Source organism: Lactuca sativa, chromosome 2 (genome assembly GCF_002870075.4).
Source record: "Lactuca sativa cultivar Salinas chromosome 2, Lsat_Salinas_v11, whole genome shotgun sequence".
NCBI lineage: Eukaryota > Viridiplantae > Streptophyta > Magnoliopsida > Asterales > Asteraceae > Lactuca > Lactuca sativa.
Genome location: NC_056624.2, coordinates 90,618,357 through 90,645,671, shown reverse-complemented (window position 1 = coordinate 90,645,671; position 27,315 = coordinate 90,618,357). Strand labels below are relative to the sequence as shown.

The 27,315-nt window shown below is 33.9% G+C and overlaps 3 protein-coding genes across 6 annotated transcripts; 1 reads left to right on the top strand and 2 right to left on the bottom strand.

Moving 5' to 3' along the window:
* Positions 1-8,183: 8,183 nt before the first annotated feature.
* On the bottom strand, positions 8,184-12,843 carry LOC111890015 (peptidyl-prolyl cis-trans isomerase FKBP16-3, chloroplastic). 2 transcript variants are annotated; one of them, XM_023886178.2, is made up of 7 exons: positions 12,687-12,843; positions 11,924-12,222; positions 10,931-11,023; positions 10,658-10,707; positions 10,078-10,126; positions 9,516-9,590; positions 8,184-8,568 (listed from the first exon to the last, which is right to left on the bottom strand). In XM_023886178.2, exons 1-7 carry the CDS (start codon positions 12,715-12,717, stop codon positions 8,446-8,448), a joined length of 720 nt encoding a protein of 239 aa, XP_023741946.1. In that variant the 5' UTR covers positions 12,718-12,843; the 3' UTR covers positions 8,184-8,445. The 2 variants fall into 2 exon arrangements, with proteins under 2 accessions (XP_023741946.1, XP_023741947.1); XM_023886179.2 differs by having other exon boundaries at positions 10,931-11,014.
* A 1,558-nt stretch (positions 12,844-14,401) lies between these two features.
* On the bottom strand, positions 14,402-20,566 carry LOC111890018 (uncharacterized). Of its 3 annotated transcripts, none has more exons than XM_023886182.3 (10): positions 20,388-20,566; positions 19,839-20,056; positions 19,026-19,134; positions 18,130-18,427; positions 17,672-17,741; positions 17,499-17,566; positions 17,219-17,334; positions 16,662-16,768; positions 15,599-15,741; positions 14,402-14,720 (listed from the first exon to the last, which is right to left on the bottom strand). In XM_023886182.3, exons 1-10 carry the CDS (start codon positions 20,466-20,468, stop codon positions 14,470-14,472), a joined length of 1,461 nt encoding a protein of 486 aa, XP_023741950.1. In that variant the 5' UTR covers positions 20,469-20,566; the 3' UTR covers positions 14,402-14,469. The 3 variants fall into 3 exon arrangements, with proteins under 3 accessions (XP_023741950.1, XP_023741951.1, XP_023741954.1); XM_023886183.3 differs by having other exon boundaries at positions 14,402-14,717; positions 20,388-20,560; XM_023886186.2 differs by lacking the exon at positions 20,388-20,566 and having other exon boundaries at positions 19,901-20,056.
* A 1,439-nt stretch (positions 20,567-22,005) lies between these two features.
* On the top strand, positions 22,006-22,548 carry LOC122196594 (uncharacterized). The gene has a single exon (XM_042899691.1). It carries the CDS (start codon positions 22,006-22,008, stop codon positions 22,546-22,548), a length of 543 nt encoding a protein of 180 aa, XP_042755625.1.
* The last annotated feature ends 4,767 nt before the right edge of the window (positions 22,549-27,315 follow it).

Here is a 27,315-nt window from a genome sequence, read left to right as displayed (position 1 = left end):
AAACACATGTTGGTCATGTCTGAAATCAATATAGTTGATCAGGCTATATTAATTCTAGATATGATTACATAACTGCCCGGGTTTAACTGTAATGTTCAACATCCAAATACTTTTAAGTTCTTATGACTATGTACTTGTAGGTATGAGGGTTAGTATACTTCTTGTAAAAAATACGTAGAATTCTTAAAAGTATACTTGTAGTCAGAGCTCTCAGCCCCAATGTATTTATAGTTTGTATATCTTTTATGGATTGATATACTGATTTCACTATAAACAATGCGCTGATACCAATCTGTCACACCCCCAAACCAGACGGCGGAAACGTCCGGGGGTGGAGGACTTCATTTGTAGTATCACAATACATGTATCATAGTAATCAAAGCACAAACAACCATTGTATTTAAAAGTATAATATTTACATGTGTTCAATCATTGTATATTGAAACCAAAATAGTTATACAAAAAAAGAAGATAAGATTCCTAATGGCTCCATCTTCTCAAAAAGCTCGGGGAGTACCTGTTATTATTTCCCTGATAATATAAGTAATTTGAAAAGAGAGTATCAACAATAAGTTGAGTGAGTACATAAGTCTTTATGTTTGAACGGGTGTCTTTGTATTTTGAATATGAAAACACTTCTAGAAAATCCCATATTTTCTGTGGTATGTGAAAAGTAGTTTTATTCCCATAAAATTGTCCTATTTGTAAACCAATGTATTTGTAAAACTTGTATTTGAGAGTGTGTCTGGCTTCACCAGCTGTTATTGAAAACTATAGTATACCATTGTACTTTGCATTTTGTAAACTGGTACTTTGAAGATGTACTTACGTTTAGTTGTTTATACATTAACGTGTTGTTAATATCTTTTTAATGAGTTATTATAATCATACTAAGACATGAACGCCTAAAACAAACGCCTAATGAGCGCTTAAACTGTTGATAACAATTGCCACTCATTGGCGTGTATGCCTGACTGTAGCTAGCAGCCTGAGTGCGGGGTTGTCAATCCCGATATAGATCTACACACAACTTGTTTCGATCCCCAGACCAGAGATTCTGGTTATAATGTCAGGGATTTACTTTGGTTGTCTAAAATGAATTAAACAACCTAAATTGAATGTCTCATAAAAAGCATATAAACGTTACATGTATATTAGTTATGAAAACCCAATCATTCTGAAATAAATGATTGACAGTATGTTCTTGACTTAGTATCCCGAACATGTATTTGATAAGTGTAAACCCTTGATTTATTTTGAATTAAAACCCTTGTTGCATGTAAAACAGTGTATTCATATGAATTATTGTTCTATGTATCATAAATTATACATATTATAATTTATATGTACTTTATGAATTGGTAAATAACTATTTTTGCATGTAATCCTTTGCTCAACATGTTACAAAGGGTGATTAAACTGATGAAATAACTTTTATTTTTATATACATATACAATTTTATATATAAGTAAAATTTGAATGACCTTCGGACAAATAACTGGTACTATAAGCCTTTTAAATCTTATTTATATTAAATTATATATACAAATATGTATATTTGGGAAAAATATAAGTTTATAAAAGAGTTCAATATTTAAAGTATTTTTGATGCTTTAAAATCAATTTATCGTGATTTGAAATCATTTATTTATAACACAAAGTTGTTGTGTTATACTTGTATTTCCCCCCTTAAAACAGTAGAAATTATGAAAATACGGGGGTATGAACTCACTTGATAGGTGGTAATTTGGACAGAGTTTCGTTTCACGAAAAGGAGTTATTTGTCGAGAAACCGGCTCAAATCGGGCAGAGTTTTGACAGGATAGAGGTTACTTCTCGAGAATTTCGGGGCTTCACGGCTTACTTCGGGCTCGAGTCTTGATACCGGGGCTTTAGGGGTTGTATATGAGCTTAGGGGAGTTGAGAATGTGAAAGAGAATGATTTTTGGGGTGAAAAAGTGAAAATTTTCGGAAGCCCTCGCATGCCTTATATAGGCCGAAGCCTCGGATCCGAGGCTTATGCGAGGCTATGCGAGGCTGACAGTTTGCGAAGGGAAGCAGCTTCGGTTCGGAGGTGGTAGGCTCGGATTGGACCAGACCTCGGTCCAATGGGAAGAGGGCACGTGCGAAGGGGGTGTCCGAGGAGCATGCAAGGGGCGTGCGAGGGGTGTCTCCGGTGTGTCTCATGCGAGGCTGTCCGGTTCTAAGTGGACCTCGGACTTGGTCGAATCAGGAGGTGACACGCGAGGCTGCGTTCCAATCATAAGATGCCACGTGGAGGCTCGCATGCGAGGGTGACGTGGCTGTTACTGTTCATGCGAATATTCCCGGTTTTTGCTATTTTTCTTTATTTTTTTGCCAAAACTTGTAAAATTTATAACTTTTGCATACGAACTCCGTTTTTGACGTTCTTTATATGCACGCGTATGTAAACTTATACTCTACGACTTTCGTTTAGACTTCATCGGCTAATTTTGACTTTATTTTTAATATTATTATTTTAAACAGACCGGGACGTGAATCCGTTATAAATTCATAACTTCTTCATACGACATCCGTTTTTGTCTGTCTTTTTACCGTTGTACTACTAATGACGAGACCTTCAATTCTCGTTTAGGTTGTGTCGGCTAAAAACCGCTCGATCTTTATTTCGAGTTTTTAGTTGTACACTGCTATACTGAAACTTAGAAAAATCATAACTTCCTCATACGAAGTCAGATTTTGGTGTTCTTTTTATGAAAGTTTTCGGTTTAACATAAACTATAACTTTCATTTAGATTGTTAAGGCTAGAAAGCCTTTTATTAAAAATTCAGTTTTCACACTGAACAGTGTTTTGCCGATTTTGTTGCGGATTTTAGATTAGTCATAACTTCTTCGTTATAACTCGGATTTCAGTGATATTTATATTTTTGGAAACCTTGTTACAATCTCTATCACTTGGTTCAACCCAATTTAGATTATTTAATAATTTATTTTTGAGGGTCAATTATGTAAATATACATAGTATGCCAAAATTTCTCTTTATTTATTTAAAAAAGAAGTACAAATTGACCTACACTATTACATAAGTTTGAAATAACGGTTTGTTACATATATCCTCAACTAATTAGTAGTTCAAAGCCTAATTAGATACAAATGTGTATCTTTTCATATTACATAGGAACCTCGCTCGCGTTCAAGCCCCGAACTAACGTTTAGCACCCAAACCGACACGTTTCCTGTCCGGTGAGTTCATACCTCTACTCTTTTTTCGTGATTTTCAAATGTTTTCAGGGGGGAATACAAGCAAAAGTACAAGGAAATCTTGTACCTAAACTATTATTTTCAGTTCAAATGTTTCATAATTTGTATGCTTTTAATATTGAAAATCGTATTAACCAATAGTTCGAATTGCAGAGTTAACTTTCAGACTAAATGTAGATTCCTTTATAAAGTGTTATAATCTATGTTACATTTTATAATTTACAAAGGATTCATACTAATCTTAAACTAGGATTAATACTAATAAGATACGCCCTCGATAGTAACAGAACGAATACGAAAGTACAGTTAGGAATAGAACGAATATGAATACGAAAGACAAATACGAAAGAACACCTTTGGATGAAACTAAGACTTCGGAAATACAGTGAGTGTACGCCTTGAGTGTCACCAGAGTTTCGGAAATAATTCGAAAGTACGCCTCTGGACATCGACTGAGTTTCGAAAACATACGCCTTTGAATGTCGACAGAGCTTCGGAAATACATCTAAAGTACGCTTTTGGAAGTCACCAGAACATCGAATATACAGTTAATGTACGTTTCTGAGTGTATCCAAATATTCGAAAATACGGCTAAGTATGGTAGATATTTGACATTCGTGTGTAGGATAACTAAGATATCAGAATACCTAACTAATACTACAAGTATGCCAAATATTAGTACATTATGTAACGAATTGATAACTAAACTATTAGGAAAATAAGGGATTTTCCTGGGATAACATAACGGCTCGTAATCGAATTGTGTAACGAATGATAACTAAACTGTTTTTATAAGAAAATATGGGATTTTCTTGGATAACAACTTTTTCAGAAAACCAAAAGAAACTTATTCTTTTTAAAAAATGAACCGCTTATGAACTCACCAGCTTTATGCTGATTTTCAAACTGCTTGTATTCTCAGGTCCACATTAGACAGGTACACCGCGATCTTTTGGAGAAGACGGAGCGTATAGAAGACTCGTCTTAGTTTTTGATCATATGATATATATATATATATATAACACTTGTAACACTTTGTTTTCAAACAATGTAATATTTCTATGTAATGTAATGGTTGTGTTTACTACGCTTACTATGTGCATTGGTTACGATATACATGACGTCCTCCGCCCCGGAACGTTTCCGCCATCGATTTCGGGGTGTGACATCGTACTATAGCCTCGAGTGGCGTATGTGTTGTATGTGGTATTTTGGGGAACTCACTAAGCATTTATGTTTACAGTTGTTGTGTTATGTGATTCAGGTTCTAGCGAGGACCGTGGAAAGGCGTCGGCATGATACGTACACACTGAGAGGATTTATGTATTTAAGATCTTGGGATTTGTTTGTTATGATGATATTGGATACAGTTGTTGGATATTGTTTTTGGTGATTGAACTTATGATTTAAAAATGAAAAATTGTTTTGAAAATTTACTTCGTTACATTGTGGCATTGGATATAAGACCAGGTGGGGTAACCCATGGCATTCCTAGGTAGAGACCATGTAGGGGAGTCCATGGCATTTGATGTAAGACCATGTGGGGCAGCCCATGGCAGTCCTAGGTAAAGACCATATGGGGTAGCCTATGACATTCTTACAGGTTTTATGTATGTCTGGCTTATGTGATATGTGTGTAGCTTTAATTAGCTAATTTTATGATAATTGGTATACTTGCTATGTAGAGACGTGTGATATGTATGTATGCATGATATACGGTAGAGATAGCCTTTGTGGTTGATGGTAGAGACAGCCTTTATGGCTGATAGTAGAGACAGCCTTTTATGGCTGATGGTAGAGATAGCCTTGTGGCTGATGGTAGAGACAACATTTATGGCTGATGGTAGAGATAGCCCTTGTGGCTAACGGTAGAGATAGCTTTTACACGTAATACGATATATGTTATGTGGATTGTGTGTGTGGGGTATGCTCTGGGGGACTCACGAAGCTTTGTGCTTACGGTTTACAGTTTTGGTTTCAGGTTTCATCGATTTGGAAATGAAGGGCTCGGATTGATCGCAGTGCACACACCTATGATTCCGCAATGAATGATTTTGGGACGAACTCTGATAAATGTTTTACTTAATAAGGATTTGACATGTTTGGAATAAATGGTATCAATGTTTTAGCTATAACAAAAATGAAATTTTTACCTCTGATTTTTTGGGTCGTTATAAATTTCTTGGTTGAAGAGGAAATTAGGGAGGAAGAAATTAAAATTTTCAATTTCATGTTGAAAGATGAAGAAGTTGAAGAAAAGGTTGAAAAGGTAGAAGAGATGGAGCAGGTTCTTGATCCCGAAAATGTGGTTGTGGTTAAGGAGAATCCTAAGGTGGAACCGAATGTGCTAGAAGAAGACCCAAAGGTATATTTGCTTGTGGGATGTCAAGGTGTGTTTCCATCAAAGGAGACATAGATTATGTTCATGTGAACCCTTATGTTGTTCTCTCTATTTTGTACCCTCCAAAAGACAATATGGGGAAGTTCCAAATAGCGTTCATGGCGAAGGCGATCATCCAAATCCCAAGTATTTACATGGGAAGAAATTCGTGATGTTTGGACTTCTATTCTTGTGGTTTGCCGTAAATTGGGAAGCCATGATTTTGAGAAGTGTTGATGGTCCTAATGTTGATGGGAATATAGGAAGATGGACTTTGTTCCACAAATGTAAGCCATGGTTGGGGTTGAACTCAGCAAGTTCCTGGAGTTGTTGGAGGAAGATTGACTTTTTTTCATCCTATCTCGATAACGATGACCTTTCTAAATTAAGGGCAATTCTTTTTGAAGAGGGAGGAATTGATACGAATTTGGATTGCCATTCTCCAAGTTCAAGTTCCAATCCAACTACGATTGATCGCAATTGGAAAAGGAGGCGGGATGAGAAGGATCAGAAGCTTTTGGAAGACAATTCTCCAACAGAAACTTCAGTTTGCATTACAATAGGTTGCGACTAGTGGACTGTTGCGAATGATGGATCGCATCGGGATTGTTTGGCAGTGTTCATTGTGAATGGGATTCAATGTGATGTGATTGCGAACAGTTGGAGGTTGCTTAATTACGATTCTCAGTTGTGATTATGAATACATCTTTCATTCCGATAGATTTGGTTCTTGTGGACGTTTGCATTCTGATTGGGCTTAGTTGCGATGAAGGGTATTCCGATGGGCTTGAAGGTGTTTGGTTCTGATAGGCTGCTTGCTACACATTATTGGTATCGATGGACTACCCGGTTCCAATGCAATACATGGATGCGATAGGTTACCTGGGTGCTAAGCTGTGGAATGTGAATACAACTAATTGTAAGATGCGAAGCTTTGGGATGCGATTCTGGTACAAACTTGAGTGAGAAGGGTAGACAGGAGATGATGATGTCGTTCGTTATGGGAGGGAGTTTAGTTGCGATTGTCAGTCCGGGAGAATTGGATGTGAATGAGGAGTCTGCGTGCTGACCTTGGAACTATAAGCCTCAGAAGTCGAAAAGACGCCTCAGAAACTCAAGAGACGCTTTTTATTGCTGGAACTGATTTCTTTAATAAAATCTTTATGACTAGTTTTAATAATTAAATGGCATAGTTAATTAGGTGTCTTTTAGTTTCTTCTACCGTTAGATTGTTAGGCTATATAAAGCCATTGTCATTTGTAAGAGTTAGTGTGTTATGTTGATGATATAAAATTGAACAGTTGTTCATTTGAGTTGTTGGGTACAATTCAAAACTGGTCTTTATTGGGACATGTATCCTAATTCTGATTTCGAACTCAAGTTAATAGGTCTTAACTTGTTTTCGCCGAACTCGAACCAATAGGTCTTGATTTGTTTTCACCGAAGTATTAAACTATAGGTCTAGTTTGATCTTCACACTATCCCTTTGTTATTTTTGTTCTTGTCATTGTTCTTTGTTCTCGTCATTCATCTTTGTTCTTTGTGTTATTTCGTTGTCTGGGTATATACCATTTGAGGTTTCAAGCTCCATATTTGAAGCATTTGTGGTGTTAGAAATCAGAGTCGTGTTGATTGGATTTTTGAGCGATCCAAACACGCATCAAGGATCATAGAAATGTAGCATCCTCAAAACTTGACAAGTATAGTCTAATTTTTGAAAAGTTAAAATGTAGCATCCTCAAAACTTGTATGGTTGGGCATTATATTAAGAGAAATCAAATCGCCTCCTACATTTTATGCCTACAAATATTTACCCACTAAAATTATGACAAATGTCATCATTCGATCATTGAATTTAATTTTATTTGGTGTCCTTAATATATCCTTAATGAGATAATTAAAAAAAAATAGTGGAATGATTGACACTTATCATAATTTCAATGAGTAGGAATATTTGCAGGTTTAAAAGTATGAGGTAATTTAATTTCTTTTATATTAAATAACATCATGGGCCCTCACATGAGGATCAATTTAGTCATTTTATCTCTATTTCCTCCCAATGTTTTCTCTTCAATAATGTTTTCAATATCATTTCTTCCCTAGACTTCTCCATTTTTTATTTGCGATCGACCAAAACTGCAACCAAAAAATCGAAGAAATTGTCATTTTTGTTGGTGGGAATTTAAATCATGGCTGAACTTTAAACCTGGTAGACAATTTTGGTCTTGTACGAGTGGACCGAAATGCCGCTTTATCAAGGTGGGTCAACCCACCAATGTTCTTTAAGTCTGTGGACATCGTTTTGAGGGTTGTGGTAAAAAGACAATCTTGAAAGGTCACTCGCAAATGCAAGGATCTACAAGATGTTCAATCTAAGTTGGGTAATTTTTAAAAAAAAAATTATCAGTTATTACTTCAAAGTTAAATGATAACAATATTGTTATTTTTAATAATATATAGTTAATCATTTTATTATATTATAGAATTCTGATCGACCGAAAACCTAAGTTTACCCTTAGCACCTTGTTGAATGGATTTTGATTTTTGAAGACACAATAGTGAATCCATGTTTTGTTTGATATTATACCGAGTAAAAATACATACATACAAAACGATAAGTTCATTTTACAAATAAAAAAGATGATTTTGTCCATGATTAGATACATTTTAGCAGTACAACCTTTTACGGGATGATCAAAAGAGAAGGAAGGGTAAATTAGGAAGATTGTATTTGAGTATTTTCCTTTCAGGGTGAGCTCTATAAACAAACATACTATGGACATGACAAAAAGTAGGTAGTAATAGTATATATTTCATATTACTATTCTTCTTCTTCATCGTCGAGACCTGGTATGTATTCCAAACTCACATCGAAAATGACAGGACTATTTGCAGCGACTCTAGGCCGTCCTGGAGCTGAAGTTAGGCCCTTGGGAAATGCCAACTACATCAACACAAAAATCACATAATTATAGAGAAATTAAATATCCTTCTATTTTTTGTTTCTACTTATCATCCTACCCATATAAAATTGTGACATGTGTCATATTTTGGATAAGATTAATAATATTTTAATACACTTGTCATCATTTCAAATGAGTAGAAGGATATATAATTTCTCATAATTATATCATCCTACTTTTATTTATTTATTGATTATCGCATAATACACTCATTTCTTTTTACTACAGCATTGTACTTAAAAAATTTTTATTAAAAAATTTACCTAGTTATAGCATTTTACTTTCAATTTTTTTTCTTATACTTTTCAAAATCTACCATTATGCCAATAAATATTGCATTGTATCAATTGAATAGATTTTTCAAATTATAAGCTTATAATTGGAGGAAATGAGACTGGGATACTATAATAAGCAAATCAACTTTTGGACCAACTGGTTCACTCTTTAATTAAACACAAATGCCCCCTCTCATCGTCACTATGAATGGTTTTTAAAGACCAAAACCTAACACAAATAAAGACCAAAAGTTGACAATAAATAGATTGTTTTATAAAAATTATCAATTAAAGTTTCTAAAAACACGGCATGGATTTTTTTATCACCAAAAGGCTAGTTATGAATACTTGGGCCATGTTAAGGCTGGTCAAGAAGATATTTGAGAAAATCACGACAGACTTGGGTAAATTACGTCAAATCTGTAAAAAGTTAGGACTTATTGGGTAAATCGCATTTATCTATTATGTTGTTTTTTTGCATCAAGTAAAGAAGAAACACTCTAAAAGCTTATTAGATTAAATCTTATCCCCATTAAGTAAAAAAGAAACAAAACCTTATTATGATTAAATAATGTTATCTGTTTTTCACTTTTTTCTAAAAAGAAGAAACCAATTCTTGTTGTCAATTGTAGCATATATATAAACAAACTTACAGATCCTGGAACATATAGTCGACGTTTTCCTCCAACCTTCATGCTTAGAATCCCTTCATCGAGTCCTTTAACAACCTGCATTCAGCGATTTCAGTCACTATCCAATTCCATGGTGCTAACACAAAGGGCTAAAACAGGGCTAGCTTATAATGCTGTTTAGTTTCGGAACATCTTCGACACTTGAGGGACTAAATATGCCAAAAACTAAAAGAATGAAAGATAAAAAAATTTCTTATTACAACATAGTATACTATTCTCAATTGCTCTAAAATCCAAATGTATAAAGCAATTGTACTTTGAAAAATCTACCATGATTACCAATCACTCTGATTGCAAATAAATTTCAAAGTACAATGCTGTAATCAGAAATAAGTTGAAACTTGAAAGTACAATGTTGCAATAAAGAAAATGAAAGTACAATGTTACAATCAACAGGAAAAATTGGAAAGTTCATTTCTATTTCTTGCATTTAGACATTGATTAAACAGAGTACAATGTTACAAACCAAACGAAACCATTTCAGCTTATGTTAACAAAAAAAGAAAAACCAAATGGAACTTACTTGACCTGAGCCAACACGAAATATGTAAACCTGACGCTTTTCCAGAGAGCTGAAAATTTCCAAGAACCCAACTACTTCAGTAGAAGCCAAAAGAGAAATGACAACTTATAAAAAAAAATAAAAAAAAATATAAAAACACACATCAACATGTGACTTGATATCTGATATCTGATTGCTGATAGAAAGAGAAGGGCACGTTGTATGGAAAGCCAAAGAATAGATTACTGGACAATTGTTGTTGATAACCAAAAATAAGGGAGTGTTTGGTTTGGTTTGGTTCGCGGAATTGGAATTTGAGATTCCATCCCTTGGCTTGTTTTGAAAAGTGAAAAATATACAAAAATACAAAATTCTATCACAGATTTTGAAAACCATTTTCACTCACATGTAGGCAGGCCATAAACCATTTTCTCTTACCAAACAAACTTATAAACTTAAAACTATAAAAATTCCATATGAAAACAATGGAAAACAAAACGAGTAGGTGGTATTGGTAATAGGGTTCTTAATTAATGATACAAGTGTCGATCATTGTACTCACAGATACAAATTTATAACAAGAGTTCAGTCAGCAAATGACCTGTCGAATACTTGTCCAGATGGAACCATTGCTACATAGTTTGCAGCCACCTGAAATCAGCAACAATGATATGATATCAGACACAAGATTTCTAGGGCCATTTTCATTCATGTCTTTTCCACTTTTTTCAGATGGACGAAAAGTTGTAATTTTTGTCTCACATCAGTCCTAGTCCAAACACAGTAAAAGTCCTGTTCTGTTTGTTTGTTATGGCTGGAATAAAGCATAATACTGTTTTAGTTACAATTTTAACTTTAATCACCATGTCCATACCTGATAACCAACAGGGGGGGTAGGGCCAGAACCAACTTTTATATCCTTGTATTGCAAACCAGACACTGTAGTTATCATAGGCACCTTCATAACCTCAAAATATGCATATATAAGTACAACCCATAAAACATATTGATAAGTAGATGAATTGAATGACCTTACATGCTAATACTTGGAATAAACTTGTATAACTTGTTGATTTTGTTTCACTTAGCCGCCTAAACGTGTTCTAAGAGATTTTATCCTCAGCTTCTTAAAATTGGTTTATTTTTTTTCAGGTGGATGAGCAATTGTGCGTAAGATATCAGTTACCATTGTAAAACAAAATTGAATATAACAAAAAAAAAAAACGGAAAACTACAAGCTTGAAATGAAAACTACAATCAAAATTAATACAAACTATTGCAATTTTAAAATTCCAATACCATGTCTAGGCTTTTATATTTTCATTACGCCAGCATCATTAAGTCTAAATGATCTCTTTCCTATATTGCATAAATGCATTCTTAAAATTTTAGTGCACTTTCCATAACGGAAGGGCCTTGGCTTCGGGTAGGATATCTAGAGCATATGCAATCCTCAATATTTTCAAAAAGGGTTTTCTTTTGGCAAAGAGGGCACACATTTTTCAAAAAGAGTTCAATGCACATTTATGCAACAATGGGGTTTTCTATAAGAATTAAGAAATATGCAAGGATGTTTCATTTAAGGACCAAAAGATCAATATAATACCAATAACAATTAAACCGTGGTAACATAATTGAAACACTACTACTTAAATATGTAAAAGACAAAACATTGTGGCATAAATAAGTATTTAACTGGTTCCAGGTCCTAAGGTGGTCACAATGTTGTGTATCGTGGTCTTAAAATGAAGTTTGGACACATTTCTTGCATAATTGGGAAAAAAAACGTGAGGCATAAATGTGTATTCAAAACCCTTTCATAAACTACCTAACCACAAGTAGAGGGATATATGCAATCTCACCATACATTTTCAAGCTCCTTCTCGCAGGTTTCATCACATAGTCTTGGTATCTCTTGTGGTGGCAACCCAGCAGCCTTGGCATTTAAAGACTGAATTAGAAGGCTTGAAGCACTAACAGTAATAGCTAATCCAATTCCAATCACATCCCGCCTTTTAATTAATGCCATGTCATCCTCATACCCATACCCAACACTTTGTGAAGCTTTCGCCCTAAGTCCCAAACTCATATATTTTGCAGGAACTCTTCTTGGTCTGCCTCTGGTTATTTCATAATTATTGGACAATTTCACAGCAAAAGAAGAACCTGCTACGTAGCAAGACTAGTTCATTAACTATGTATTTCATGTCCATACAAGTAAGATACTATTGTCCAAACTGTAATGATTCAAGAGCAAATGAATATGGTTTCTTGTATGATCCATGAATCATCTTTTTGGTTCCTAAATATCAGTTTAAGTTTAACAAGAGGATGCATTTCAACTAAATCCCCCATTGGTCAGTTAATCTTCAGTTTAAGTTTACATATTTCTCCATATCCCTTGCCTTTCCTTCCCCAATGAACACCATCACATCTATTTGTTCATGTGAAATATGCATATAATCTCTAATTTCTATCAAAATTGCAACAATGTGCATTACCGCAATGCTTCCTTCTTTCCATATATTGTTTAACCTAAAATTACTCAATTTCCCATTAAGAATTCGTGAAAACGGAAATGTTAACGGCTCGTTCAGACTAGCGATCGAGAGCAAGGATATATGTATTACCTAGCGGAAGAAGGAGAGAGGCGGACGCCATTCTTGATCCAGATATGAAGTGAGTATTGTTGAGCGAGCTCGATTTGGAAGACTGGATAATGGAATCAGAGGAACGGTCACCTTTCTTTTGATAAAGAAACAAATAGCGGTAGCAAATGGTTTAGGAAATTAGAGGCGTTAGAAAACATCTCAAAATAAAAAAAATGCAAAAATTATATTAGAAGAAAGACAAAACTGCAGAAATAGTCCCTTTAGTTTGTCAATTTCTTTGTATAAAATCTAAAAAAAAATTATTAGCAAAAAATGTTCTAATTTAATGGTTTTGTTATGGTTTTAGTTTATCTCGTATTATTTAACAGTTTAGCTGTTAGCTTTTTGAAAATGATAGTTTTACATTTTTGCAGTTGTATCTTAACAAAATTGCAAAAATGGTACCTATGGTACGTATTTTTTGGGGTTTTAGTCCAAACCTCGACATTTTAGATTGATGGTTCTTTTGAAGTAGTTTCGTTGCGTTTTTTGTCCCTTGGTAAACTGAAATGACTGTAATGTCCTTCTGATATTTTTTTTATACTTTTTTCTATTTTTTTATGTCAACATGGAACAACGCCGTCAATACCAGCTATCAACGGTTCTAAAATAAGAAAAATAAATAAACAAATTCAGTCATTAATGATTGCTTAATCAAAATATAATGACAAATAAATCAAAAGAAAATGTCCAATAACTAAAAATGACCTTAACCCATTATTAAACTATTAAAATTGGCAGCTAGTTGTTGCTGAACGAAGGAGTTACAGAAAAGGCCAAATATGCAACACAAAAGTTTAACAAAATTTGTAAGTTATCATAAGTCTGTGCTTACCTACAAGAAGAGCTTCTAAAATTATTGATGATCAAATTCCAAATGTTTGCATGATGATGGAACCTGGTTTTCAAATGCCTCATGAAGTTCAAACTAATTTTAAAAAGAATCAGAAGCCATGGATGAATATATGAGGACAACAAACTATGGTGATGTGGAATATATTCATGCTCCTATATCAATTGATTATTCCATTAAAGTAAAACCACAAGTTGAAGATTTACATTGATGGAAAAAACGAGAAGATGGGCTATAGTAAAAAGAAACTGAAAACCTGTTCAATTTATATAAGATTTACTCATGCTGAATTGGTACTTTCCCTATTCCAATTACTTTGAGAAAATTTCCATCTCCACAATGTGTCAATTGACCACAGTTAACATAACAGAGTCAGCTCTATTGGTTGACCAAACAACTGCAACCACTGTTGATTTCCTAACAGCAATCAAAATTCAAAAGCTTGTGGTGAATGTCAAAAAGACTTGAAAACGCGTTGGCTTCAATTAAAAATGTTGCTGATTCCACGCACAAATGTCACAACTGTGGAGGCAAAGGCAAATCACATATGGCTAGCGATTCCACTAATAAAAGATTATGATGTTTATTTGTTGAAAAACGAACTCAAAATGTCCAGTCTCCATAATAAGCAAGCAGATGCTTTGGTCAACAAACAACACGAGAAGATGAGAAAGATAATCAAAATGCCCTGAGATGCCTTGAACCTAATCGCTCTCTCTCTCTCTCTCTCTCTCTCTCTCTCTCTCTCTCTCTCTCTCTCTCTCTCTCTCTCTCTCTCACGTATGGATGGATAATGGATTATCATCTTGTTCACCATTAGGGAAAGAAATAACAAGTATGATGAATGAATATCCAATTTCCTTTATAAGAAACAGAATTACAAGTTTACAACATAAAGGCGATTTGGATCTAGGTGGTGCTTTTGCTTGTTTCATTGTCATAGCCTGACGCCTTACCTGTTCTTCCAATTATGAATGGCTCTGGCCCATTACTATTACTATTCATGTCAAGACCTTGAAAAGACCGAGAAGCAAAAAACTCTAACCCTGATCTTGCACTTCCCTTAACCATCATCTTATCATCCTTACCATGCTCCTGCAGTGCACTTTCTGAATTCACTAAAGAAACAACTCCATCTTCATCTCCACCATTCATATCTGCTTTAAAATATAAATAATACAAGGGTTAAATTAAATTAAATTAAATGCAACAAGTAGCAATGTACTTTGCACAACTATAGCGAAATCAAGTTTTAGTGTTATAATCGGATAGACCTTGTAAACAAAAATAAAACAACTACAATGCTATAAGTGATAGACTTTTATTTATGCCTGCATATGAGAAAAATTGAAGGAATTGATACAAAAATAAATGGAGATAGGTTTATGTTGTTATTTCTTGCATTGCATCTAGTCTTATTTATGCAAAAAGTCAGATATATTTTTGTCTTTAAAACAATAATATAATTTCTATTACAGTTACAGATGCCCAAAAATACCAATGAAAGAGAATCCTTTATTTATCTGGACATAAACTTTACATCTTCTCCACAACCCAACCCAACCCAACCCGACAACAAAAGAACATTTAACAGGATAGCACTTGTACTTTTACAATTTGATGGATTTAGTCGCTCAGTTATAATCTATATAGTATTGTATTTTTTTCAACCATCTAAGTAAAAGATCTTTCCAGTTTACCTGATATTAGGGTAAAATACGGAAAGCACAACCCACTAGCACCATCTTATCAATTTTTATTTCATAAAAATAAAAAATAAAAAATGGTGAAAGTACAATGTGCTTTTATCTGGCATTTTGCCCCTTCTTAAAACCAGGTAACTGATTTTAAAAACAGTAAAGAAAAAGTATAATGGTTTAATATAGAAAATAATTAATCAGACATGACACTTAGTTTCTACTTTCTAGGATTATTTTGTACAGACAGTAGTAGTGTAGCATTTTCGGGTGGGATAAAAAGTTGGAATTTCTTGTATCTAAGTCACAAGTAAGATGTGGCCTAAAAGAAATAGAAATACCTTGTTGGAAATCAGGATCTTCTATGTAAGCACCTTTAAGGAACGAAAAGCGTGCTTCTTTTCTTGGCATGGGCATCATGTCCATACCGACCACAGCCAACTCCTGAAATTCCATTATGTATTTTCCAGTCCACTCACTTCCCCTGAAACATGCATGTAAACATGTTATGTTAATACTTAATACTAACAAACATCGCAACCTACTTTACTCTTGCTACCAATAATATTACTCTATTTTTACACGCAACCTACTTTTTTTTTCTCATAATAGCATTTTATTTAGCAATAATTGTAATGTCCTTATATTTTTTTACCTATAATAGCAATCTCCTTATATTCTTTTTTTTTTAGTAAATTACACAAATGGTCCCTATGGTTTAGGGTAATTTGCGCGTTTGGTCCCTAACTTATTTTTTTAACTCGGAAGGTCCCTACTGTTTGTTTTTTGTTACGCGCTCGGTCCTGTCTTACGTAAAAAAGACTATTTTGCCATTTATTTAAATAAACACACCCTAACCCCACCCCCCTCACATTTCCTTACCTGCCCTCACCATTTTTCCCTATTTAAATAATAGTCTTTTTAGGTAAGACGGACCAAACGCATAACAAAAACAAAAAGTAGGGACCAAGCGCATAACAAAAACAAATAGTAGGGACCATCCGAGTTTAAAAAATAAGTTAGGGACCAAACGCGCAAATTACCCCAAACCATAGGGACCATTCGTGTACTTTACTCTTTTTTTTACTAATAATAGTAATAGCAATGTTCTTTATCTTGAAACCAATATAGGCAAATTTGTTACACATTGCTGTTATGAGGAAGAAATTGTACATATGCTGCTGCCTATTATGTGTAAGTAAATTGCTATCATGGGTAACATAAAGCAGGCTTTATCAGTGAAATTTTTTTAAGTACGCAGCTTTTGTGGGTATATAAAAGTAGCTAGGTACATTTCTATTGGTAGGAAGAATATAGTATGTTGCTATTTTGCTGCAATTTTCCATAATACTAAAAGTTGAAAGTGATAAACAGAGGAGGATGGTATAAGTCCTATTTCGGTACCTGTTGAAAGCGAGAATAGCTTCAAAAGGAGTAATAACAGGAGCCAAGAAATCTTTACTATCCAAAAGAGCAGTTTGTGCACAAGAGATATAGATGAAGACATTACACTGCAAAATTGGAATTTAAAGGAATTGGTATCTGCAAGAATTGGAATGTAAATAGTGGCAAATATACCAACTGGCCTTTTCAGATTTCTTCTTCACGAAACTTTTTTTAAATACTTACTTGCAAAAATATCTAAACCACTTGTCTTCATGAAACTTATTTTAGGTAATAATTCATATTAGTACACATAAAAACAAATTACAAAACAGATATTAAACAATGAATAAGAAAAAGAGAAAACCAACATACTACGATGTTATTAATAGGGTTCAGAAATGGTATTCCAATTTTGTACTCATATGCAACCAATTCCGACCGATTAGCTAACCAAAAATTTCCTTAGTAATTTTCATAATCCATGATGACAATCATTGCAAGAAATGGAAATAAAGTTAACAGAACCACACAACAAAATAATTGATAATAATTTACAAGAAGATTGTAAAGTTTACCTCTGGAAAGTTGGCAAGTTTTGAAGGATTTGGTCTTCCCATGACAAGCGTGTAGGCCTTCTTCCCAGCTCTTGTAATCATCTCTTTTATTTGATGGATCATACTTAGATATCCAGCTGCATATACAACAAATCAATCAAAATAACATCTTTATTATTATTATTATTATTATTATTATTATTATTATTATTATTATTATTATTATTATGTTATTCAAGTAACAGATACAACAAATACAACAACAGATAAGCTCATATATAACATAATATAACAAACATACCAACACCAAGTGTTCCCACCAATATTCCTACAATTTCAGCATCTTTTGCTTTCTCAACCAGGTAATATCTGCATAAACATTATAAAGATGAGAGACTGTTCGAGTAGTAGTAAGATTAACATGCATGTTTTTTCAATTTTTGTACAGACAGTTAGTTAAGCAACAAAAAGTACCTACGCTTGAGAATTCTTCGTTGTTGAGACGTATCTGTTAACATTTCATTTTCTGTTGCATCGTATCTAACTGAAAAGTTACCCAAAAATAAATAAATAAATAAATAAAGAGATAAAAAAATGACTAATTATCAGAAGAAAATATAATCACAATCAGATAACTAGTTGCTTAAAGGTATAAGAGATTCCAATCCCTGTACCAACTTTATAGTTGGTACACAAAATTGAAATCGGTCTCAAGGGAAAAAGTGATGTATAGGTAAAGTGGCTGAATGAGTAATGATGTGTGTTTCTTTTCTAGACTGAATAAACCAGCCTTACATTCGAAAAAAGCAAAAGTTTAAACAGTATTAATCAACAGAGGAAAAAAGAAGAAAGGTAGATTAAGTAAAAAAGAGGCAAGCATGTATAGCTGTACAGATAGAAGAAAGGTAATTAAGTGAAAAGTATTTGAGTACCTATTTCACAAGCGTTGAAGGTAAGTACAAGATTCGCAAAAGCTGAATTATCAGGCCCGATAAAACACAATGAGTAGTCATCCATAGTGTGACCCTCATTTAAACTCCAAAACAATCCCCCGATCCTATAAGTTGTTGTTGCTGCGTCTCCATTCATTTCAGAACCTTTTGTTGGACTTGGACTTGGAATCATAGCTTGACTCATAACATCCGCAAAATGCAGTTTACATCTTGCTGATGCTGATGCTTCTATTATGATATCTTTTAATGCATGCTCATATTCCAATCCAAAAAGGACCTTCATTTACTCACCAACAAAACTATATTAATAAATGTTTACGGAACCAAAAATTTTTAAGGAATGTGATCCCTTAATTCTCAAGGACATAACGGAGCAATATAACCCACTTTTATTAATGAACACAAATCTTCCACCAAATTTATTTTCCAAAACAAACTAGAAAATATATCTTATTTGGGGTTTAATAAATAAAAAGTTTATTCATTATAGCTAAAGAATGTGTAAAACTGTAATATTGCAATTTATACATGCTAACCAAACATCATCATATAATGGAATGTGATCACTTATTCCATTACTTGGCATTCTATTCCATCAAACCAAACAGACCCTTCAGAGTTACAAACTGTACAAGTTGGGAACTATAAAATCCCAAGGAAAAGATGGTATGTGCATCTATTAGTTCGGCATCATGACTTGAATGATTATTGATCCCAATCAAAAGAAACAAAATTGTATTAAATTGTTTTGGAAGTGATTAGTACCTATATCTCAAAACCAAATTCAAAATTAAAAAAAAAAAAAAAAAAAAAAAAAAAAAAAAAAAAATCTACTTCCCACCACAAGTTCAAAAAAGTAAAGTTACTCAACTTACCATTACAGGCTTCGTAGTAGACAATGCATAACCGCACAGATGTTTAGCACAGTTTGATGCATTTATTGGAGCTTTCCCGAAAACGAAGAATGCCGGAAGTTTAGTTGTCCTAATATGAAGAGCAACACACAATGAAACTCAGCAGCTTAATAGCACTTATTCCAAAAAGAATTAGATATCTTTTTTTTCCCCATAAAGACTTGTATGGGGAAAGTGGCTACATGGATAATGATGTTTGATTGTATGGATAAAGTGTTGTATACAAAAAAGTTTTTTTCTTTTCTAGACTGGAATAAACTGTTTGAACATGACTAAATGACCATTTTACCCTTCCATTCCAACAGCAAAATGGAACAATATTCATCAATGTAACATGAGATGGGTTTAGAGGGAAAAAAGAAGGGAAATTAGGTAAAGGATTGATGTCTTCATACAATAAGCCAGGTTTTTTAGCTTACTAAATTAAGTGCTTAACCAACCCATTAAGCACATTCCCTGTGTATCTCAACAACTTCTATTTCATTTTGCCCCATTAAGAGTTGTCCAGATAAACTGTTATCTGAATAAATGATGTTTGGAAAAGGACAACCCACTTGGGGAAAAGGGAAGGCAAGAACAAATGAGGGCAAATTTGTGAAAATTACAACTTAATAGCAACACCTCTCTATTAAGTCAATTTTTCTGCATTAAGTCTAAAAGAAACACTCACTCATGAGTCATGACTCATGTATAGCTTACTTAGCTTACTGGTTTGAGTCCATTAAGTCAAAAAGAAACAGCACCTAAAAAAGACTATAAATGTAATGTACTCACGGGCTTAGACAGGTATGTCCATAATGAATGACACAGTCGGCATTAATGTGAGATGCACCAACCTCATCAACACAGCAGCTACCATAAGTAGTATCAGCCATTACATACAACCCAATATCCTTCACTTCATTATCGTCTCCTTTGCAACATAACCCAAAAAGCGCATTACGTAGAGCGCCCACAACTCGAGTGGAGTCCTTTAGCAGTTCATCGGGGAACTACACATTAAAGAAATTGAGTCAGTCTCGAAATTATTAACAGATCAACGTGAAACTGTTCTAACTTTCTTTTCACATGGCAACACTGATTCAACTCAATTCGGAGTTTTGAACTACCAGTTGTTAATTTAAAAATATAAAACAATAAGTTTAGGCCTAATTCCGTAAAAAGTTATAAACCAACAAACAAACTCTATAGCAGAGAAGCTAGGGAATCAGCAAAATTCGGCGTTTAATCTGGTTGAAGCGAAGTCCTTTTGCTTCATGTACTAGGGTTTTGCGTGAATATTTAGAAAATGAAAATTGAACAGAGCACCCATACATGGAGTACCTGTAAAGCTACCCTTTTGAACTTATTGCTGCGAATGAAGGTGGCAACGCGCGAAACCTCGTATTTCGATTCGAAATCCATAGGAGAAGAAGAAAGAACAACGTCAAGATGGTGAAAAGCGAAAACCTTGGAGTTTTAGGCTCAAGTATATAGTTATATCTAGTCTATACGATGTGAACAAACAGGCTATTCATAGATCTTGTGCTTAATTTACGATCTACAAGATTGGGCCAAAGACCGGTACTTTTTGTAACTTCAAACTAAGCACAAGGCCCGTTTCCCCGTTTCCAAATAAGGTCCTATTCTAATAAAAAAATATTTTTATTCTTTTTTTGACATGTGTCATTTTATTAAACCTTTTAATTAATGTATGTTTTATTCTTCTTTTGTCATGTGTCACCATATTATGTCTACTAATTAATACTTGTCACATGTCAACATATTGATTATTATTTTAAATTTTAAATTTTCCACTATATCTACATTAAATTAATAGTATTAAAATAAAATTAATACAAATTATAAAGTGATATAATTTCACATATTTATTTAAAATCAATAATTATAGCTTTATATAACTAAAAAAATCTCTTAATTAATAATTTATTTAAAATAATTGATTAATAACTTTGAATTTTCACTAAAAAAGCTTAATTAATTTTGTAACCGTGGTTCCCACGGGTTATAAACTAGTTCTTAATAAAAACCTCTCTTACATGTCACATGTCTATCTTTTAAAGCAACTTCTGCCACATGTCATGATTAAAGAGCTCTTCAATGTCTTTTTCCCGCCCATCCCTTTTATGTGAAAATTTTAAAATCAAATTTTAAAGAATTACAAAATTCAAGCAAGTAATTTGTAAACTAAATCCTCAAATCTTAGGCCAATTTGAAAAGAAAGTTCTACACACAAAGAACGACAACAATGAAGGTAATCTCAGGAAATCAGCTCCCAAATCCTTCTCTCTCCTTTGAAACCTTAAATTATTGCTTCCTAATCTTCAAGTCTCATTCTCTCCAAGAAAATTTGAAACTTTTGAACTAAAAACAAAAAAAGGTAGACGATTTATATATGATGATTTGCAATAAGGAAGAGGCAAGTGGAAGGAGAACAATTTGCAATAAGGAAGAGGCAAGTGGAAGGAGAACAGACTATTACAAGACCCTTCTTACACATTTGCTCTTCTTCTCCAAGGTTGCAGACACCGTTCGATTCTTCGAGCACATCGTCTTAATCCTTTGATTCATCGATCGATTGTAGAACATTCTTCCACGAAAATCGACGATTCCTCAACTTCTTCAAATATTCAAGTAAGATTTTTCTTTTTCTCGAGATCTGATATCAATTTTGAGTTTTGTTTGATGTCGATTTTAGGTTTTGTTAACGAAGGAACAAAACACCTTTATTTGCTATGATTTTATGACTTCAGTCTTGATTTTCATTTATTGCGCCTTTGATTTTAGGAGCCAATAGGGTTTTGTTCAATCTTTGCTCTGATTTCCGATTTTAGGTTTTTTATTTGATGATTTTGAAGCTATGTTAAAATTATACCTCTATGATTGTTGCTCAACGTGGATTGATACATGTGCTGGGGATTCAACTTCCAAGAATTTGCAAATGGAAGCCACTGGAGAAGCTAATATCGATAGCTTGTTGGATAAAATTAAACCACCACTACTCGAAGATGCGGGTCTTGAGGATTGTGCACTGCCTCTGGACTCCATACAAGAATTCTTCCTGAAGGCGGCCACCATTGTCCGCTCACATATTTTCCACAATTTCGATGATGAATCAGAAGGAGATTGCATCAATGATCCATGGCCTGGAAACGAATCTGGAGGTGATAGACTCATTGGAATCACAACCGAGGTTGATCCTTCTGGTGCTTGTGCTCCAAAGAAAGGCGGTGAGTTGTCGGAGATGATAGGAGATGATGTTGTTACCTTCAGTAGGGAGGGTATGCCAGATAAGGTGGTGGAATCGGAGGTGCCTGAGGAGGCAGAAAAGTCATGTGTTGACGGACTACAAGGATTAAAAATTGGAGACAAAAAGGTTAACGGAGAAATTGAAGGTAAGAAATCTGAAAGTGGTAAGAAATTAAACGAGGATGATGAAGAAGACGATGAGAGAATCCCGGTTTTGGCTGAAGTTTGTATATGATTAGACTGTTTGACCTTATGCTTGTAGTAGCACTATAGCAGTAGTTATGTAGTATCTATTATATGTTTTTTACAATGAATCCTTCAAATTATGGTTCAAATTATATGATAGACTATGGTAAATGTTTTAGTTGTTTTTAAGATTTACTTTGTGTTTACTTGATAGTTGATTGTGATACTTCTTAGGTACTAATATGCTTGAATGAACCAAATGGCGGATGTTCATGTTTGGAAATATGTGGTCAGGATTGTTGTCTTTGTCTTCTTGGTTGTATGTTATGCATCATTATTTTTTGGTAAATACTTAACATGATTATATTTTTTTGCTTTATGGAATAAGTTGAATTTAATATTTTGTTTGTTATCTCCATGCATATATTATGTGCATCCTTCTCAATAGCATTTGCACTTACAGATCAAACCAATATATTTTACTTTGTAATTTACACTTCAGTCCCTACAACTTCATTGGTATCCTAGACAAGGTCCCAAGTCCAATATGGAAGCTGCGGTAACAAACATATATATTCTTTAATCGTAGAATTTGCATTGTACTTTTGTTTATTGGTTTATTAAACTTATGATGGTTTTTTATTTAAAAAGGAGATCCATGAGGTGTGGATGAGGTTATTTCTTCATAAATTAATAAACAAAGATACTATTGTTTCCATTTGGAATCTGTGATTAAGTCTAATGGGTATTCAATCTATCATCAGTATAATAATTATTGAACTTGAAACAACATTGAATTGTCTTGGGAAACCCATGGCTACAAATTCTAGAGTAAGTGTGATCAATATTTTCAAGGTTAGTCTGTTTGGTGTAAAGTGGTAACTCGATGGATCTTTTGCAGGGTAAATTATAGTATTGTAATTTAGTGTTTTTTTAGTATTACCGGGAGTCTTCGTATTTTGATAAAATTACCCAGTTATAGCAATGAAAATTACTATATTTTGATGGTGTTGCTATACTTGGTCAAATTTTAAAGTATAATGTTTTAATATGATGAAATAAAAAAAATAAAATGTTGTAATAAACAAATTGCAATAGATACCAACATCCTTATATGTATTTATATGTCACAACATCCTATTTTTGTTTTTGTTTTTCATATTTTAACATTATACTTTTGGGGTTTTTCTTATTTAGGCATTTTGTCTTCAAACATTCAAGTATAATATTGTACTTTTAAATAATATGTAAACTATTTTGTATGTGCTATGTTGTAATTGGTAGAATTTTTTGTCTAACATGTTAATAGTTGATAAGGGAAAAAAATAATTGCATGATTTATTACTGCAATAAACAATATTTCATGCATTTACCCTGTTTAAGAATCAAATGAATATATGGCGCTCTTGTTTTGTTATAATATCCTTCTTTTAATTATGAAAAGTACAATTTTATAGTCTTAAAAAAAATATAAGTTAAATACTATGACAAAACAAAAAATAGCAAGGTACTTATGTTTAATTGTTTACTATAACATCTTACTTTCGTTTTTTTTTATCTTTTTCCATATAACACGTTTATAAATTACTTTTATTTTATGTTTCTTAAAAATATAATAGTAACGTCACTTACTATTTACTATATATATATATATATATATATATATATATATATATATATATATTATTTTTATTTGCTAAACCGTGTAGCACACGGGTTATAACCTTAGTTGAAAATGAAAAATAAGTTGATAATTTAAAAATGGGAAAATACCACTAATAGCCAAAAAATGAGGGTAAATTCACAAATTTAGTCACAAAAAACCATTTTTCAGATATAGTCACGCATTCTGCGGAGGACCCTCCACGGAACCATGAATTCTCCGCGAAGCGGGGGTAAATTGGTAATTTCCACCCTATTTGTTTTTAGAAAAACTAAGGGTCCCCTCTTTTGGTCCCCATTGTCCCCGTTACTCTGCATCGACTGTTCTGAACCCTCCAAAATTTCATCGAGGAATTAAAATCCAGCGAGGACTTCAACTCCGGCGATGACTTAAACCCCGACGACGACTTCAACTCCGGCGAAATCAAGTCGCAGAGGTGTTTCCTTCACCGATGGACCCCGAATTCCCCGATGTAATGGAGGATGGATACGGTTCCCGCCATTTTCTCACATTCTCATCTCATTGTTAATGTCGAATACGATTCAAATTAGAGGAAAACGAATTTAATTACATTGAAAATTGAAAATATATACAGAATTAGGATTTTTAGGTTTACAAAATATGATTCAAATTGGGAATGATCCATTCCGCGGAGAGTTACGTCAGTCCGCAGAAGATGCTTCGCGCAGTGATGTGTTCCCTCTGCGGAATGTTTTAATCGAACAAACCATAACTCCGCGTTGGCTAGAGGTCACTCCGCGGAATGACCTCTGGTCTCCGCGGAGTGATGGTTTTTGAACAATTTTTATTTTTCTGCTATTAAGTTTGTTGCTATTTATCAATTAGTAATGTTTTAAATGAAATAATAAATTTTTTTGTTGTGTCGCACGAAGATCTCAATCAAAAAGCAGAGTTAACTTTGAAAGGCGTGGTGGGGACTATGATTAAAAAGTATTTTCTGCGCCTAACACAATCACAACGAGTATTATTCGAAGCTTCCCCCTTTGGAATATTCTTAGGAATGCATATCCCACATGGTGATCCATTACTTGTGCATATGATGATGTTGAACGAAGTAAGGTCTCAACAAATATTTGAAATGGGGAGGTTTATGTTTGATATACAGGGGATCAAGTTGGATTTTGGTGAAACTGAATATATTCTGATTTGTGGTTTAAAAGTTGGTCCTTATGTGGATTTACTCCACGACGAAAAGGGCCAGTCAAATTCACAGCTCTGTGCTCGGTTGTTCCCTGATATTTCTGATTCACGTTTGCGGCTGAAAGATTTAGAAGACTTGATTATGTCCCCGAATTATTCGGCACTACAAGATGAAGATGTTGTGATGCTTATCCAGCTTGGTTTTATGTTGAAGGGTATACACGGACGGGACGTTAAAACGGGCATTCCTGCAGCAGTATACAAGCTTGTTGATAATATAGATGATTGGAACAGGTAATACATTTAAAACATGCATTCCCTTAGTAGTATGCAATGCATTAATTATAATTAATAAATTGAAAATTACAGGTTTGCATGGGGTACGTATTTATGGAAATATACTTCGCGTATGATGCGTGGAATGTTTGAGAAAATAGAAGAGTTTAGAGAATTCAAGTAGGCGAATCCCGAATCGAAGAAAGGACACAAGTATACCGTTCCTGGTTTTATCTGTTTAAGGTTACTTTCTAATGCATTTTAATAGTTATCATTGTTTAGTTTTTTATACTATAAAATTTTGAACTTCGTTTTGTATTATATAATAAGTTTGTATCATGACTTTTTTTCATAGATATGGATTTTAGAGACGTTCCCAAAGGCAACCATGTTTTATATACGCACACCGACAGAATTGCCACGGATGAGGGCATGGAGAAGTAAAACACCGTTAAATTGGGATCAATGTTGTCGAATAATGAACGTGTATGTGGTATGGTTTTTATATTAAGAATCATTTATATTTACAAATTTCAATGTATTTTCATGTTAAACTAACAATCTGATTTTTGCAGCCTAACAACCAATCTATTAATGTCGTGGCAAACCCAGAGGAGCTGATGTTGTCGTTTTATGTTCGTTATGTCAATTGGACTCTTAACCCTTGTAGAGTCTCCCCCACTGCAACATAGTCCTGTTCAAAATAGTCCACCTCATGTTGACTCGCCTGCTCGAAGAAGGATGTACAAGTCCGAAATAGAAACATCTGCAACTGAATCTGCCACAAATGCTTCTTCCTCGCAACATCTTGAAACAAGTTATATGTCAAACGACACATCAAGATTGGTAAAGAAGAAGAAGACGAGCACAAAGTCATTAGTGAAGCGTCTCATAGGTGTTGTGGCAGACTTAAGTTCTAAAGTAGACTGTGTGTTAGAGAAAAAAGATGTACCAGACACAAATGTTGAACCAGACAGAGGGTTTCGAGAGGATGAAGAGATGATAAGTGAGGAGGAGGAAGAAAAATATCACCATGATACATATTTTGACTATGATGATATCGGTACTCATGGTTTGGAGGGGAAATTTGGGCCTACACATACGCATGTTGAGCAGTCATCGGACGTCATTCTATATAAAACGACAAACAATAATGTATCACTTCATTTAAGAAGGAGTTAAAGGAAAAGATACAATTGCATGCACTAGAAACAAGAAGGAATATATTCTTTGTGAAAAACGACAAAATGAGGTGAATGGCACTTTGTAAAGGAACTGTAGCCTTTAATGATTGTCATGTAGGTGAATCTACCCCTTGTCCTTGGGTGATACAAGGTTCTAGGTCAGATGTAAATAGTAGTTGGTTCATAAAAACTTACAACCATGAACATAGATGCATCCAGACGAGAAAAGTTAGATTTGTAACTGCAAAGTTTATCTCTAAACAGATAAAGGACCGGGTTGAATCCAACCCAACAATCCCATTCAGAGCTCTTCAAGAACAACTTCAAAAGGAATATCAAGTTGGATTCTCTATTCACAAGTTATTCAGGGCCAAATCTACTGCAAAAAAACTTGTCCACGGTGATTACAAAAAGCAGTATGATGTTCTCAGAGATTACATCCTGGAGTTGCAGTCTACTAATCCAGAAACCACTGTGAAGTTAGAGTTTGATTCAGAACCCAACCTAAGTGCTACCTCAAGAAGATTTAAAA

What these genes read in the sequence shown, in the direction of transcription:
- LOC111890015 (XM_023886178.2), bottom strand. Translation starts at nt 12,717, where the DNA reads ATGGCGTCCGCCTCTCTCCTTCTTCCGCTAG. An exon ending in GCGAGAAGGAGCTTGAAAAT is followed by an intron (nt 11,024 to 11,923) that starts GTATGGTGAGAT and finishes GCATATTTTGAG; the next exon opens with GTTATGAAGGTGCCTATGAT. An exon ending in TCTGGACAAGTATTCGACAG is followed by an intron (nt 10,127 to 10,657) that starts GTCATTTGCTGA and finishes GGAAATTTTCAG; the next exon opens with CTCTCTGGAAAAGCGTCAGG.
- LOC111890018 (XM_023886182.3), bottom strand. Translation starts at nt 20,468, where the DNA reads ATGGATTTCGAATCGAAATACGAGGTTTCGCGCGTTGCCACCTTCATT. An exon ending in CTTCAACGCTTGTGAAATAG is followed by an intron (nt 17,742 to 18,129) that starts GTACTCAAATAC and finishes GTAACTTTTCAG; the next exon opens with TTAGATACGATGCAACAGAA. An exon ending in GGTGGGAACACTTGGTGTTG is followed by an intron (nt 17,335 to 17,498) that starts GTATGTTTGTTA and finishes TTGTATATGCAG; the next exon opens with CTGGATATCTAAGTATGATC.
- LOC122196594 (XM_042899691.1), top strand. Translation starts at nt 22,006, where the DNA reads ATGGAAGCCACTGGAGAAGCTAATATCGATAGCTTGTTGGATAAAATT.